The sequence below is a fragment of the Arachis ipaensis genome, chromosome B05 (assembly GCF_000816755.2).
Source record: "Arachis ipaensis cultivar K30076 chromosome B05, Araip1.1, whole genome shotgun sequence".
In the NCBI taxonomy this organism is placed as follows: domain Eukaryota; kingdom Viridiplantae; phylum Streptophyta; class Magnoliopsida; order Fabales; family Fabaceae; genus Arachis; species Arachis ipaensis.
This window is the reverse complement of record NC_029789.2, coordinates 14177993-14192104: the sequence shown is the minus strand read 5'-3', so window position 1 is coordinate 14192104 and position 14112 is coordinate 14177993. Positions and strand designations below refer to the sequence as shown.

Sequence of the window (14112 nt, the reverse complement as noted above, 5' to 3'; positions counted from 1 at the left end):
ATAGATTTTTGAAGACAAAGTAATATAGAGTTCTGAAATTGCCATGGCTACCCAAAGAGCAGCAGAGGAGTTTTGGGGATAAATATTCAATCGGGATATACTCATTCTTGTTCACACTACTATCAATCGGGCTACTCTGAGCATACTCTTTCTTTTTCTTGTTCACACTAGTTTCATTTACTTCTAAATTAATACAAGAGTTTTTTTTTCGAGAGTTCTATTAACTTGTATTTGTTATCCTTAGCTGGACCACATATTTTATTATTAGCTTTAATAAATTTTTTTGACTTTAAAAAAAAAAACAAATTGTAGTTCATGCCTTCAGGGCTAAGTTTAGTTTAATTGGTATGATTCAATTTCAGAGTGCTATTAATACTATTTAGCATAGACATATAGCACACTATCTTCAAATTTAAAATCCCGCCATTAAGACAACTATGTTCACTAAGTATTAGTATATCACATCTGCTACACATACAAGCATTATTGTCATTTAAGTTTAATTAAGTAGACTCAACACCAACAAAAATCGTTCTCATTAAAAGAGCGTGATTATACGCGCGGGGCTTGACGTTATCGTCGTCGTCGTCTTCTTCTTCTTCGCATTCCTCCTCGTCCTTCACATTCCTTTTTTTTTCCGCGTGTTTTCTCCTCATCATCGTTCTTTTGGTGGTGCTGCATTTTTTTCCTTTTCTTCCCCTCTCTTGGGTGATTTTGCAGCATTATGAATTTCTTCTTTTTCTTTGTTTGATTTTTCTTCTCTTTTTCTTGGTTTTCTTCCTCTTAATAGAGTGAAACAAGAAGAATTATAACAAAATGAAATAAGAAGAAGATGAAGAAGTAGTAGAAGATGAGGAGAAAAAACTTTAAATTGTACAGAGCAACGAGAGCAAATGCACCTTAATTCACTCAAAAATGAACCGAAATTACATCCAGAATGAACCAAAAATTAAATTTCGAATGAACCAAAATTACTTAACGATGACAATACACAAACAACTCATTTCAAAATAAGCACAGACCAAGTGCACATTCTTTAAATATAGAATGAACCAAACTTACTTAATGATTGTGTTCGAAAACAAGCACACAAACAAAATTGAATAATAAAAAATTCACTAAAAAATGAACCGAAATAACATCCAGAATGAACCGAAAATTAAATTTTGAATGAACCGAAATTACTTAATGATGACAATACACAAACAAACTCGTTTCAAAACAAGCACAGACCAAGTGCACCTTATTTAAATCCAGAATGAAGCGAAATTACTTAATGATTGCGTTCGAAAACAAGCACACAAACAAAATTGAATCATGAACAAAAACACATCCTTGCAGCATTATGCATTTTTTATTCTTTGCTTGATTTTTTCATGCTTTTATTATTGTTAAGAAGGTAAAACAAGAAGAATTATGAGAAGAAAAAACAAGAAGGAGAAGATGAAAGAATATGATGAGGAGTTTTTTATTCTTGTTTCTTTTTCTTTTTTCTTTTTTTTTTATTTTTTCTTCTTTTTTTCTTGGTTTTATTTCTCTCAAGAGAGGATGTGAGGAGAAATAGTTTTGAGTTGTGCAGAACAACGAGACCAAATTGACTTTAATTTACTCAGAAATGAACCGAAATTACATTAAGAATGGACTGAAAATTAAATTCTGAATAAGCCAAAATTACTTAATAGTGACAATACACAAACACTCATTTTAAAACAAGTACAGACCAAGTGCACCTTATTTTAAATTCAGAATGAACCGAAATTACTTAATGATTGTGTTCGAAAACAAGCAAACAAACAAAATTAAATGATCAGAAATTCACTCAGAAATAAACCGAAATTACATCTAGAATGAACTGAAAATTAAATTTCGAATGAATCAAAATTACTTAATGATGACGATACACAAACAAACTCGTTTCAAAACAAGCACAGATCAAGTCAATTTTGAACAAAAATATATCCAAATCAATTTTGGATCGGACAATGTCATCAATATGGCAAAAATTCGATGATAACGATAACAATAACGACGATACGTATTAGAAGAAGACAATAACGATAACAATGATGATGATGATGATGATGATGATGATGGAGGAGAAGGACGAAAAGGAAGGAGGAGAAGAAATTCCAATAAGAAAAGAAGGAGAAGGAGAAGGAGGAGGAAGAGAAGGAGGTGCTGTTGGTGACGACGGTAACAAAATTGAAAAATAATGAAAAAGGAGGAGAAGAAGAAGACGTAGTATCAGGAGTGAAGAAGAATGTGCGTGCATAAATTTAAAACAAGAAGGAGGAGGAGGCGGTAGAAAAAAAAGTGCGTAAATCTAAAAGAATTAGTTAGATTTAGTTGGTTAAATTACTTGGATGTAGAGTTTTATTGTTAGTATATATATAGAGAGAAATTTCATTGTTGATATTCAATATTTTATTACATATACATTAACAAACACAGAAGCACGTCTTTAATTTTCCTGGCAAGCTTGCAATGGAACAAAATCTGGATTTCTTTGTCAATGGAAGAAAGCTTGCATGGAGATTCAAGGTCTATGTCATCCGAATTTGGATTCTCTAAAGTTTGAATTTCACTTTAGAGAGTAAAGTGTGATCTTTCACCATTTATTTTATAGTCAAGACCAAGAAAAAATATGAGAGAGAAATCATTCAAGAATGAGAGATCACACTTTACCCTCTAAAATGAAAATTCAAAATCTAGAGAATCCAAATTCACGTCATCCGGATGTGGGATAATCCAAGTAGGTTTAAGGAGAAGGATATTAACTTCATTGAGCTGGTCCTTATGGATAATAAGGTAATATTAGCATATATTGGCAGAGGAAGTTGCAACCTGTATTTTACACAACATTCATATTAATGGACTATATTTCATTATTTCTGATTCATTTTAATATTTTATTTGTTTTTTCACAGGATGGTAAGATGCAAGCCACTATACCAAAGACTTTGGTGAAGCGTTGGAAGACTGTCATTCAAGAGTTTCAAATGTATATAGGAAGTCATTTTATCGACGTTGTGGGCGCTTCTGTTTTGCGGAGAAATTTGACTATTAGTATAAAGGGCAAAAGAAAGTACTCTGATGTTATTAAGAGTTCAATTAAATCGGTTATGCCTTACCTGGTACAATGACTGATTATGGGACTTGCTAAGGTGAGGAAATCTACATTGTTATGTGCCATTGCAGGTTGTCTTAAAACAACTTCCTTTGTCCTTGCTCAATAATAAATATATTTGTATGCTTTAAGCTAAATTGAAAATTACGATTTTTTTTTCCTTTGGGTAATTTGCATCATTCAACCAAGACTTCTGGTAAGTGTTTGTGAAGCGAACAAAATCACACTTGTCTTATGGATGGTATGTTTTTTCATTAGCTGTGATTTCAATTTAACATTCTAATTGAGGTTAATCTGCTTAGTTATGATAAATTCATGCTTAAATAGATTTGTATTAACTTTCCAGACATCTAAACAAGTGTTATGGTTTTGTGTTCTTCGTATGAAAATTGATAACCCTCGTATTTATAAATTTTATGCTTTTTATATTATGATTGCGTTCTTCTTTGCCCTTTTATAACCATATCCTCATGGAAAACATATATACATTATTATTTGAATGCAGGGGCCGCTCCGTTAGTTACCCATAAAGGACGAGCCACAAATACATAAGCATAAGCTGCATAGGGAAACTATTTTTATTGATACATCTATTTATAGTTACACACAGATTTGGAAATCCACATTCCGATCCATAGTGCACCAAGAACAGAGAAGTTGGCAGTATGCAGAATCAAGCACTATAGCCTCTATTTGATGGATGTAAATCGCGAGGCTCATATCCTCCACAAGCTGCTACACAAGCCTCCTCCATGGATGCTTCAGAGACACCGCTGTTGCAAATATTCGCGAATGCCCTCATGTGTTTCATGCCGTACTGAGTCAATGATCCACAGTGACTTTCAAACACTCGAACCTGCAATCACCATCATTCACAACACAATCAGAATCCGACCCAAAAAAACAAATTGAACATGTTCTGCCTCCCGTATATACCATTGATTTTAAGCATGTCCAGTCATCAACAAGAGGCAGACCAGCATGTTCCCTCACTGATTCCAGAACTGAGGATGATTTTCCAGGTCCATACAGCAAAGTACCAATCAATTTCACACTGCCATCTATATGATTCCTGTGATTCACTGTGTCTCTAATCTCCTTCAGGGCTTGTGCCTTTTCTTCTGCTTCATGCTCCAATCTCTTGTACTGTAAACAGAGCAAAAACCAACTCGCACTGCTCATCATAAGCTGAGTTGATAGGAAAAGGAGCATTATTTTATTCTATTTTATTTTATATACCCTTTGCCACATGAAGAAAAGATCTGCATCTCTCTGGTTAACAACTTCAACAGGGGTCTGTGGTGGTAGGATGCTGTTGTTTGGAGGGAAGTTGATGGATGCAGGATCGAAGCCTTGAAAGAGAGAGAGCTTGTCAGCTTTGATTTTGGTATCACCATACTCCATCACATGAGAACCAATCGCATAGTTGTTATAATTAGAAGTCCGTTCCTTCACCTGCATAACAATACAAAGAAACCTTACTGATTATTTTATATCAATATGAATACGATGTTATAATATTATTGATAAAAAATATCTTACCGATTGATATTGTTGCTGCACGGTTTCTTTTTTAAGATTGTGAGTCTGGCTGCACACATTACATATAACAGAATTAAAATTTGAAAAGAGAGGAAGAATTAATAGAGAAGAAGAGTACCTGTCTTCCATCCAAGACACGCTGTACAAATCACCAAGACAAGTGATGTACTCTGGGGGTGGAGCAGGATCCATCCCAGGGCAATAAGTTCCCCAACTACTCTCTTCTGCATTGGATGCAGTTGTCACATAAACGTTCAAATCAGTTGGCATAATACCCTCAACGAAGCTCCCACTTTCGCAAGCTTCTATATATATAACCTACACATACATATTATTCAGTATTCACCCTTAGTTTTCAATACAACACAATGAAACATTGAGATATATTTATTTACCATCTCCTTGTAACCCTTAGCAGCATGCTTCTTCTTCAACACGTCAACAAAATCCTTCCCATACAGGTATGGCAAGTTTGGCATCCCTGATCGAACAAGCAATTACTAGCTTGAATTTTTTGGATGTGTCATATATAAATATCAAAGGAAACTAAACCAATGTGAATGACTGACCAAGGACTCCCGGGCCTCCATGATCAGAGTAGAAGAAGAATATCCTGTCATTGGGTTTGCTATCAATTACTTTGCCACTTCCACCCTTGAGTTTAGTCTTGTCCCCAAGAAGTACAGCAAACAGGTTCTCTGTTGTCACGTTCCCACCGGTGTAATCCTACAATAACATAATTAATGAGAATATTATATATGATCCATTAATTATAGTTTGAAATATATACCTTGGGGACTCCGTCATAGACATTAGGTCCCTCTGGATGGTTAATGATGACACCAGGTCTAGGGTTCAAGGGGTCAGTAGCAATGTCATCGTGCATAAACACCACTATGTTCTCTTCTTTCAGGCCATCCTTTTTAAGCAACTGGTATGCATGGCACACATCCGCCTGCAGTAGTAATTAATTGTCTAATTAACTTCATAATTACACATAATTCATCCATTCATAAGTGATTAAGGTTAGGAAGAATGAAAGAGAAGAGACCTGGTGCCTGTAATTGCCAAAGCCAGATGAACCAGCTACAAGAACCGCCCATCGGGTGCCAGCTGCTTCTTCTTCTTCTTGGTCATCAACAGGAGCGGATTCATCATCCAGCTGGGAAGGCAGCAGAATCTTGGGGTCCCAGTTGGAAGAATCCAGCAGTCTCGTGGCTTGTGCAGTGTGCAAGAACACCGCGAAGAGCATCCAGGAGGACAATAATGATATTGACATTGGCCTCTTGCTGGAAACAGAAACAGCTGAAACCGCCATTGCAGCAAAGAAGGTACAAGAGTAGTGGTGGATAGCATGAGAAAGGGGAGTGGGGGGAGCTTATAAGAACATGGTGTTGGGGTTAGAGACAAGATGCCATGCAAAAGAAGAGGTTGACACGCGTTAAGTCTTGGGACCTTCACTCACTACGCCACCAACACCTGTACTGTATATCTATATAATATTAATATAAGAGAAATGCTACTTGTTCTTTGTTGCATTGTATCACCTTAATTGACTTGTCAAAAATTTCTGCTGCTAACTTGTGTTTTCCTCTCCCCTTAGATATGTTGCCCAATAATGCTGACAAAAATTAACAGCTGATCTTGTTTGCACATTTCACAAGTTTTAACTCTAGATTACATGTTTTCAACTTGAAAATCTATCCAGCACATCACAGGAATAACGCAGGAGATAGAGCTAATTGCAATCTTTTCCTCTTATTTTCCCCCTTAATCTGAAGAAATTAAATATTTTGTCAGACTTTTAAATTTACATCAGTATTCTAAGGGACGTGAGTGTTGAAACATGAAACTAAATGAACATTTGTCTATTGTTAATGATTAAGCAGCAAGTAAAATAATTTTCTTTCTATCTAAGTAAAGCTCATTCTTTCAACTCAAATTCTAATATTTGATGCACGATTGTGTTGATTCAATTTACAATCATGCAAGTGTTAAGTATCTATATTAAAAATAAATAATGTTTGGTAACTAATAAAATTTAGTCCAAAACAATTCTAAACTTTTTATTTTTGATATTATCAATTCCCTTATGTTACTAACGCATTTCTACCAACTTCTACCAACTTTTGTTTATAACTATAAGGAGTGCTAGGGGGACAGCAACTTTTGTGATTTGTAGCCATCAAGTAACCATCAATGACGATTTTAATGGTGTGAGATTGGTTTGAGATTTCATCCAATGGTTCACTCTTTTTTGCTGGTTACATGCTGGCCAGAATTTAATAAAATTGCTGGCCCCCTAAACTTTTTCTATAACTATGATTAATGGAAGTGTTTTTGTGGATGCGTCTAATAAAAATATTTTTTTATGGTTATATCTAATAAAAATATTTTTATAAATGTATTTTCTAGATGTGTCTTTTTATATATATTTAATCATCTTGACGGAGAGCTTACAAGTATTCATCGATGGACGAGCTATACATCGGCCAACCTCTACAAGAACAATTGGCGCATTATTAAATATCAATAATAAAAAATTAAATGTAAATTTATGATTCTAATTGTCATAAATATGACACTAATGTTGATAATGATAAATTGATATTGATATTAATAATTAATTTTTATAATTATTTTTGTACTACTAAAGGTTATATATAGTATTTCTTTTGTAGTTCGTGAGTCTAAATCTAAGAGTTAAAGAATTCTTTTTTTCTAATTTGTTATATATTCTTCTTTGACTGAGCAATTGTTTCTAAGGAGCTTTGTAGGTCAAGTTCAAGTCACATTTCCTCCACGCTTTCTACGTTTGTCCGAAAATATTTGAAGTGAAGCATATAATGAGATTAAATTTTCTCAATTTAGGTTCAGTTTTGAAAAATTTGCGTCAAATTTGAAGATACAATTTCAAAGATTGGTACTATATTTAAATTTTCTTCTTTTAAGTTTTTGTATTAAAAATAATTTTATAACATATTGTGATTTTTTTTAGAAATTACTAGCCTTCTGGTGCATCAATGCAATGCCAATGAGAAAGATGAAGGTCAATTTAGTTTGACAATTTTAACAAGAAGATGGTTTGAATTTGTACGGATTCTAAATGTTCGATCTTATGATGTTATTTCAGTTGGTTGTCGTTACTAGAATGACTCTAATCTATACGTATCTAAGGACTAGAATAAATTAAATATTATTTAAATAATTTAGTTCTAATATTAGTATTTGATTAAATTAGTTTTAGAGAAATTTAAATTGTTGTCTCAATTTATATATTATGACTATTCCTTTTGGATATGTTATTTTAAACTTTTTAATATGGAATGTTTTTTTTTTTTTTTTTTTTTTTTTTTCTATTTCTCACATTTATTAAAAATTCATTTTCAATATTTAGATATTAATTATTGTTATTTAATTAACTTATTTTAGGTATTTAATTATTAACATTTTAAGTATTAATTATCCTCCAATTGTGAGGGTTGTTCTTATGAAATTGTTGTTTAATTGGTCTTAAATTTTTTGAAAAATTAGTCGTCAGAAGTACATTTGATGCAAATCGAAAACTTTTGGGACAAAATTGAAACAAAATAAAACTTAGAGGTATTTTTGAAATTTTTGTCAAACTTTAGGGACAAAAAGTATACTTTACCCTACAATTATCTTTAAACTATTAGTATTATTGGTATATTTTTTAAAATATTGACATATTATTAATATATATAATAAGTAATAGTAAATTTTTTTCTCATCTTTATTATTTAAAAAATTTATAATTTTGACATAGTCTTTATTCTATTTTTATTTTCTTTTTCATATCTACTGGCAACTGTCTACAATCCAATCAATAGTATCACCTATAGTAGATTATACGACGAGAAAGTATGAAAAATAAAGACCAGAATTATAAGGCTATAGAAAGTCTCATCCAAGTTTGACAAGAATAAGACGACTTACATAGAAATAGTTCTAATAGATGATAAAATTAGTTGATTCTTTTACTAAATTTTTTCAAGTAATGCTAAGTTCAGTTTATAAATAGAGTTTAATTTTGATACACTGATAGTGTAAAATATTTTACACAGTCGTGCAATCACATCTGTTCTTTTGGATGACTATTCATGCGGTCAATATGAAAGGTAGTTATTTTTACTGATGTGTCATTACGTAATTAGATACACGTGTAAAACTATGTTACACTGTCAGTGCATCAAAATTAAATTCTTAAAAATATTTGTAGTTTGTATTTTAAGTTAATTTTATAAGTATACCATTCCACAGGTTAAAGACAATTATTTTTAATAGTTTTGTAGATGTTAATAGCTTTTATATTTAATTTATTTTGTAGTGCGATAAAATTCATTGTTCAATCAAGAATTATTTGACAAAAATATTTGAGAATGAATTGGTAGAAAGGAAGGTCTATGTCTTTTCAAATTTTGAGATTGAGGAATCAAGCGGAATATATCTCCCGACTGTACACACGTGCAAACAGGGACGGATCTACTCAATAGGTAGTGGGGCAACTGCCCCAATGAGATTAAAAAAATTAATGAGTAATTCTTAAGAAAATATCCAATTTGCCCCCACAATCCAATTAATTTTGACCCCACCCTCTAAATCCCTAACATTCTCCTTCTTCCCTCTCCTTCTTCCCTTTTTTTAATTTTGTTTCTCTAATTCTCTGCTCCCGCCTCCAACCCTAATGCTTCCAGAGTTCCAGACTCTAGCAGGCAGCAGTCCAGCCCTCCAGAGTTACCATCGTCCGCTGCCACTCACCCACTCTGCCACTAACGCTTCCAGTCTCCGTCGATTTCTCCTTGCATCGCCTCAGCCCTCATGCCCACATCTGGTTCTGCCTCAGCGTTCCTTCGGCGTCTGGTTTCTTCTTCTTCTTCTTCCTCGGTCTTCACAGGTTCAATCCTCGTTTAGTTCTGTCTTCCCGTTCCTTCAGGCTTCGGCATCTGGTTCTGTCTTCACTCTTCAACAATTCAGGGTGCGGGACTGCGGGGTGCTATTTGTTCTGTCGCTGGTTCTGTAATTCTGCCGTTGGGTCTTGGCTCCTGGTCCTGGGAGCTGCTGGTTCTGCTACTGGGTGCCGCTGGTTCTGCCGCTGGGTCCTGGCTCCTAGGTGCCGCTGGTTCTGCTGCTGGGTTCTGCCTCGTGGAGTTTAGGGTTCTGCAATTCACTCTTGTCGCTTGCCCTCTTGATACAGTCGTACAGACATTCATGATTCATGAATGATAATTGTTAATTGTTTTTTGTTAATTGCCTCTTAGATTCTGCAGTTTAGTTATGTGATTTTGTCTATGTAATTGTTGTTATTGGAATTTAGAAATCAATTTTATTGCTGTTGGAATTTAGTTCATTAGTTGTTGCTATTGGAATTTAGAAATCAATTTTGTTACTATATATATGTAATGATATGCATTTTCTTTGCTTTTCATGGATCTGTTGTTGTGACAAAAAAAAGCTAATAATCCTTATTCAATATTAATGATGATTATGCAATATATGAACTTCTTGCGACTCCATGTTTTGTTCTTGTTCATGGTTCTTTGACTCTGCATTTGTTTAATTGTTGAATTGTTACATTTTTTTTCAGATAGATAGAGTTTGGTTGTAAAAGAAAACAGAGGCACTGGCTGGTTCCCCTTAGTGCAGTTTAGTCCATTAGATGTTGCTATTGAAATTTAGAAATCAATTTGAATGACACATGATTATCAATTTTGTATATATAATTTTATACTGTATTTTTTAATTTGTGTAGAATTGTGAATTATTTATATTAGTCAATTAACTTAGGTTTATAATTTTATCCTATTAGTAATGGAGAAATATTTCAAAAGAACTTCATTGTTGGAGGTTGGATCCCAAAACAATTCGTCGACCTCTTCTAACAAAATGAGGTTTTTAGAATTCGAAGTAGAGAGTCTTATAGCAGATATAGGACAACGACCAAAGATTTCAAGTTATCATCCGAATGACAGAGACAAAGTTAGATGTGCATATTTGCAAAAAGGTCCTTGTCAACCAAGAACTCATAATTTTCTGCAAACTGTTTGTGGTTATTCTTTTCGAAGATTTAATCCAAATTGGTTTGATGACTATGGCAACTGGTTAGAATATAGTATATCAAAAGATGCTATTTTTTGTCTTTGTTGTTATCTTATGAAACCTGAGACTGAAGGTGGTGATGCTTTTGTTACTAATGGATTTTCAAATTGGAAAAAAAAAAGATAGATTACAAACTCATGTTGGGATTCATGATAGTGCTCATAATCAAGCTTGGAGAAAATGTGAAGCACTTATGAAGCCAAAACAACACATCAGTGCTGCTATTGAAAAATAATCTGAGCAAGCTAAAAAGAATTATCAAATTCACTTGAAAGTCACAATTGATTGTATTAGATTTCTTTTGCGACAAGAATTGGCCTTTCGTGGTAACGATGAGACAGATGATTCTGTTAATCAAGGAAATTTTTTGGAACTTTTAAACTTTCTTGCGCAACATAATAAAGAGATTGATCGTGCTTTTAAAAATTCTCGTGGGAATCTTAAACTAAGAGCACCCTCAATTCAGAAAGATATTGTAAGAGCTGTTGCAAGTGAAACGACAAAAGTTATTGTTAATGATCTTGGGGATGAATTGTTTGTTGTTTTGATTGATGAAGCTCGCGACATATCTATTAAGGAGCAAATGTCACTTTGTTTAAAGTATGTGAACAAAGAAGGGCAAGTTAGGGAACATTTTCTTGGTCTTGTTCATGTTTCTAATATCAATGCTTTATCTCTAAAATTAGCATTGGAATCATTATTAGAAATATATAATTTAAGTTTATCAAGAATACGTGGACAAGGATATGATGGTTCAAGTAATATGCAAGGAGAAATTAATGGTTTGAAAACTTTGATATTAAAAGAAAATTCTTATGCTTTCTATGTACATTGCTTTGCCCACCAACTTCAATTAGCTCTTGTAATGGTTGGAAAAAAACAAGTTGAAATCGTTTTGCTTTTTAATTTGTTAACTAATTTGTGTAATGTTGTTGGAGTTTTGTGTAAACGAAGAGATATGCTTCGTGATAGTCAGATGATTAAGACAATTGAAGTATTACAAAGTGGAGAAATTTCTAGTGGACGTGGTTTGAATCAAGAAATGACTTTAAAAAGAGCTGGAGACACTAGATGGGGTTCACACTATGGAACTATACTTAGATTAATTTCTTTGTTTTCTTCCATGGTTAATGTTCTTGAATATGTTGAGGAAGATGGAAATAATTCAGAACAAAGAGCTGAAGCATGTCACTTATTGAATATCATTCAATCCTTTGAATTCATTTTTAACTTGCACTTGATGAAAAATATCTTGGGAGTTACTAATGAGTTATCTCAAGCGCTACAAAGGAATGACCAAGACATTGTAAATGCTATGTCATTGGTTAAAGTGTCTAAGCAACGGTTGCAAAATATAAGAGATGATGGTTAGTCTCTTTTACTTGATGAAGTTTCATTATTTTGTGACAAACATAATATTATTGTTCCAAAAATGGATGATATATTTATGTCACAAGGAAAATCAAGACGCAAAGCTCAAAAGATCTCAAATTTGCATCATTTTCAAGTTGAGATATTCTATCAAGTAGTTGATAGACAACTTCAAGAACTCAACAATCATTTTACAAAGGTGAATACTGAATTGCTTCTTTGTATAGCTTGCTTGAATCCAAGACACTCATTTTTTGCGTTTGATAAGGAGAATTGTCTATCCATTAGAATTTTCTTCCACTCAACTTTTGGCACTTGATAGTCAACTTGAGAATTTCATATTAAATGTGCGTTCTGATGATCAATTCTCAAACTTAAATGGGATTGGGGCTCTTTTTGGGAAATTGGTTGAGACTCAAAAAAATATTATTTATCCATTAGTGTTTCTTCTTTTGAAGTTGGCTTTAATTTTGTCTGTACCAACTGCATCAGTTGAAAGAACCTTTTCTGTTATGAACATCATAAAGAGCCGGCTTCGTAACCGTATGGGAGATGAATTTTTGAATGATTGTTTAGTCACATATATAGAAAGAGAGATATTTGATTGTATTGACAATGAAAAGATTATTCAATCTTTTTAAAATATGAAACCCAGAAGAATGAAATTTTAAATTATTTGTTATTGTTTATATTATTATTTTATTATTTTAATTTATTAGTTAAATAATTTGAGAAGTAATTATATTTTATAATATTATAGTACAATTATACAAATTATTATTATATTATATATATTTTGCCCCCACAGACAAAATTTTTTGGATCCGTCACTGCGTGCAAAATATCTTTTAAAAAAGAGTCATGTATAGTACATACGGTCGATAATCATAAAATTTCGGATAATCATTTCAATTTGTTTGCCCGTGCTGATATATTAAAAAAATAAATGAACGATTCTAATTATTTGGTACGTAGTTAATTTATATTAATGCATACAAAACTGTTTTCCTTTTAATTTTAAGTTTTGCCAAGAAATTGTATAATAGCATCATTTTATCGATAACAAAAATTTTAACATTTTATTCATGAAAATATTTGAAATTGTATTGTAACATTTTTTAAAGGTATATCCTTTTATTAATATACTACTGTTAATTTTATTGTTTAACACAAAATAAATAAGTAAATTCTCTTTATTTTATACACACACAAACTTATAATTTCTTATATTATTCACTCATTTATTCTTAATTTGGTACTTTTAATTTAATTTTTTTTGTTCAATTAGATGTTATCGGAATCTTGACTGAAAAAAAACTTATATCATGGTAAAAAATAGGGAGAAGTGACCAGTATATTATGATTGATCTTCATGATTTGTAGTATATAAAATTTTAATATTTTAATGTGAATATTTCTTTCGGTAATAATTATGTGTTGTAGTGCAAAATCCTTTTTGTTTTCTTTATATATTACTACTTATTTGTCTTAATTATCGCTTTCATTCAAAAATAAAAAAAAATAAGATGCACACTGTGATATCAATTTACAATTTAATTATTTGATCATCTATGTGATCACCAAACAACCGAATATGTAATTATTCTCTAATTTACAAAATTTAACAAAGACATAGGTAAGCATATTTGTTTAGCATTTATTTATATATTTTATTTATTTATGTTATATTTATAATCATATTATATATTTTTATCAATATATTTTTAAAAAAAAAATCATTAGTGTTAGCACATGGTGTTTAAATAATTAAATGATAGAAATATGTAACTATTTTATTTTTCAGCCAAAATTCAGTAAAATACTATAATTTAGACTTGCAATATCAATATATTAATAGTGAAGTGGAAAAAAATGTAATATTATATCAAAATAATTTTTTTTAAATCATAATTGTAATTTATGATTGAAATCATAATTTAAATATTTTAAATAGG

General features: G+C 31.9%; 2 protein-coding genes across 3 annotated transcripts; one reads left to right on the top strand and one right to left on the bottom strand.

Annotated features, from left to right (window-relative positions):
• LOC107643026 (legumain) lies at positions 3596-6044 on the bottom strand. Of its 2 annotated transcripts, none has more exons than XR_002362427.1 (9): positions 5721-6044; positions 5460-5624; positions 5239-5395; positions 5065-5150; positions 4788-4987; positions 4670-4718; positions 4367-4582; positions 4064-4301; positions 3596-3983 (listed from the first exon to the last, which is right to left on the bottom strand). XR_002362427.1 is itself a non-coding variant. In XM_016346562.2 (9 exons), the coding sequence occupies exons 1-9, from the start codon at positions 5985-5987 to the stop codon at positions 3801-3803; spliced, it is 1533 nt and encodes a 510-aa protein (XP_016202048.1). In that variant the 5' UTR covers positions 5988-6043; the 3' UTR covers positions 3596-3800. The 2 variants fall into 2 exon arrangements, 1 of the variants encoding a protein (XP_016202048.1); XM_016346562.2 differs by having other exon boundaries at positions 4064-4273; positions 5721-6043.
• On the top strand, positions 9509-12158 carry LOC107640208 (zinc finger MYM-type protein 1-like). Its single transcript, XM_016343755.1, has 4 exons — positions 9509-9574; positions 9665-9886; positions 9949-9980; positions 11081-12158. Exons 1-4 carry the CDS (start codon positions 9509-9511, stop codon positions 12156-12158), a joined length of 1398 nt encoding a protein of 465 aa, XP_016199241.1.

Bases quoted from the DNA above. Each gene is read 5' to 3' on its own strand.
- LOC107643026 (XM_016346562.2), bottom strand. From the start codon at position 5,987: ATGGCGGTTTCAGCTGTTTCTGTTTCCAGCAAGAGGCCAATGTCAATA. The intron at 4,274-4,366 runs GTATATAAAATA...CTCTGTTTACAG, and splicing joins TTTTCTTCATGTGGCAAAGG to TACAAGAGATTGGAGCATGA. The intron at 3,984-4,063 runs GTATATACGGGA...TGGTGATTGCAG, and splicing joins GGACATGCTTAAAATCAATG to GTTCGAGTGTTTGAAAGTCA.
- LOC107640208 (XM_016343755.1), top strand. From the start codon at position 9,509: ATGCCCACATCTGGTTCTGCCTCAGCGTTCCTTCGGCGTCTGGTTTCT. The intron at 9,575-9,664 runs GTCTTCACAGGT...TCAACAATTCAG, and splicing joins CTTCTTCTTCTTCTTCCTCG to GGTGCGGGACTGCGGGGTGC. The intron at 9,887-9,948 runs GTACAGACATTC...ATTGCCTCTTAG, and splicing joins CTTGCCCTCTTGATACAGTC to ATTCTGCAGTTTAGTTATGT.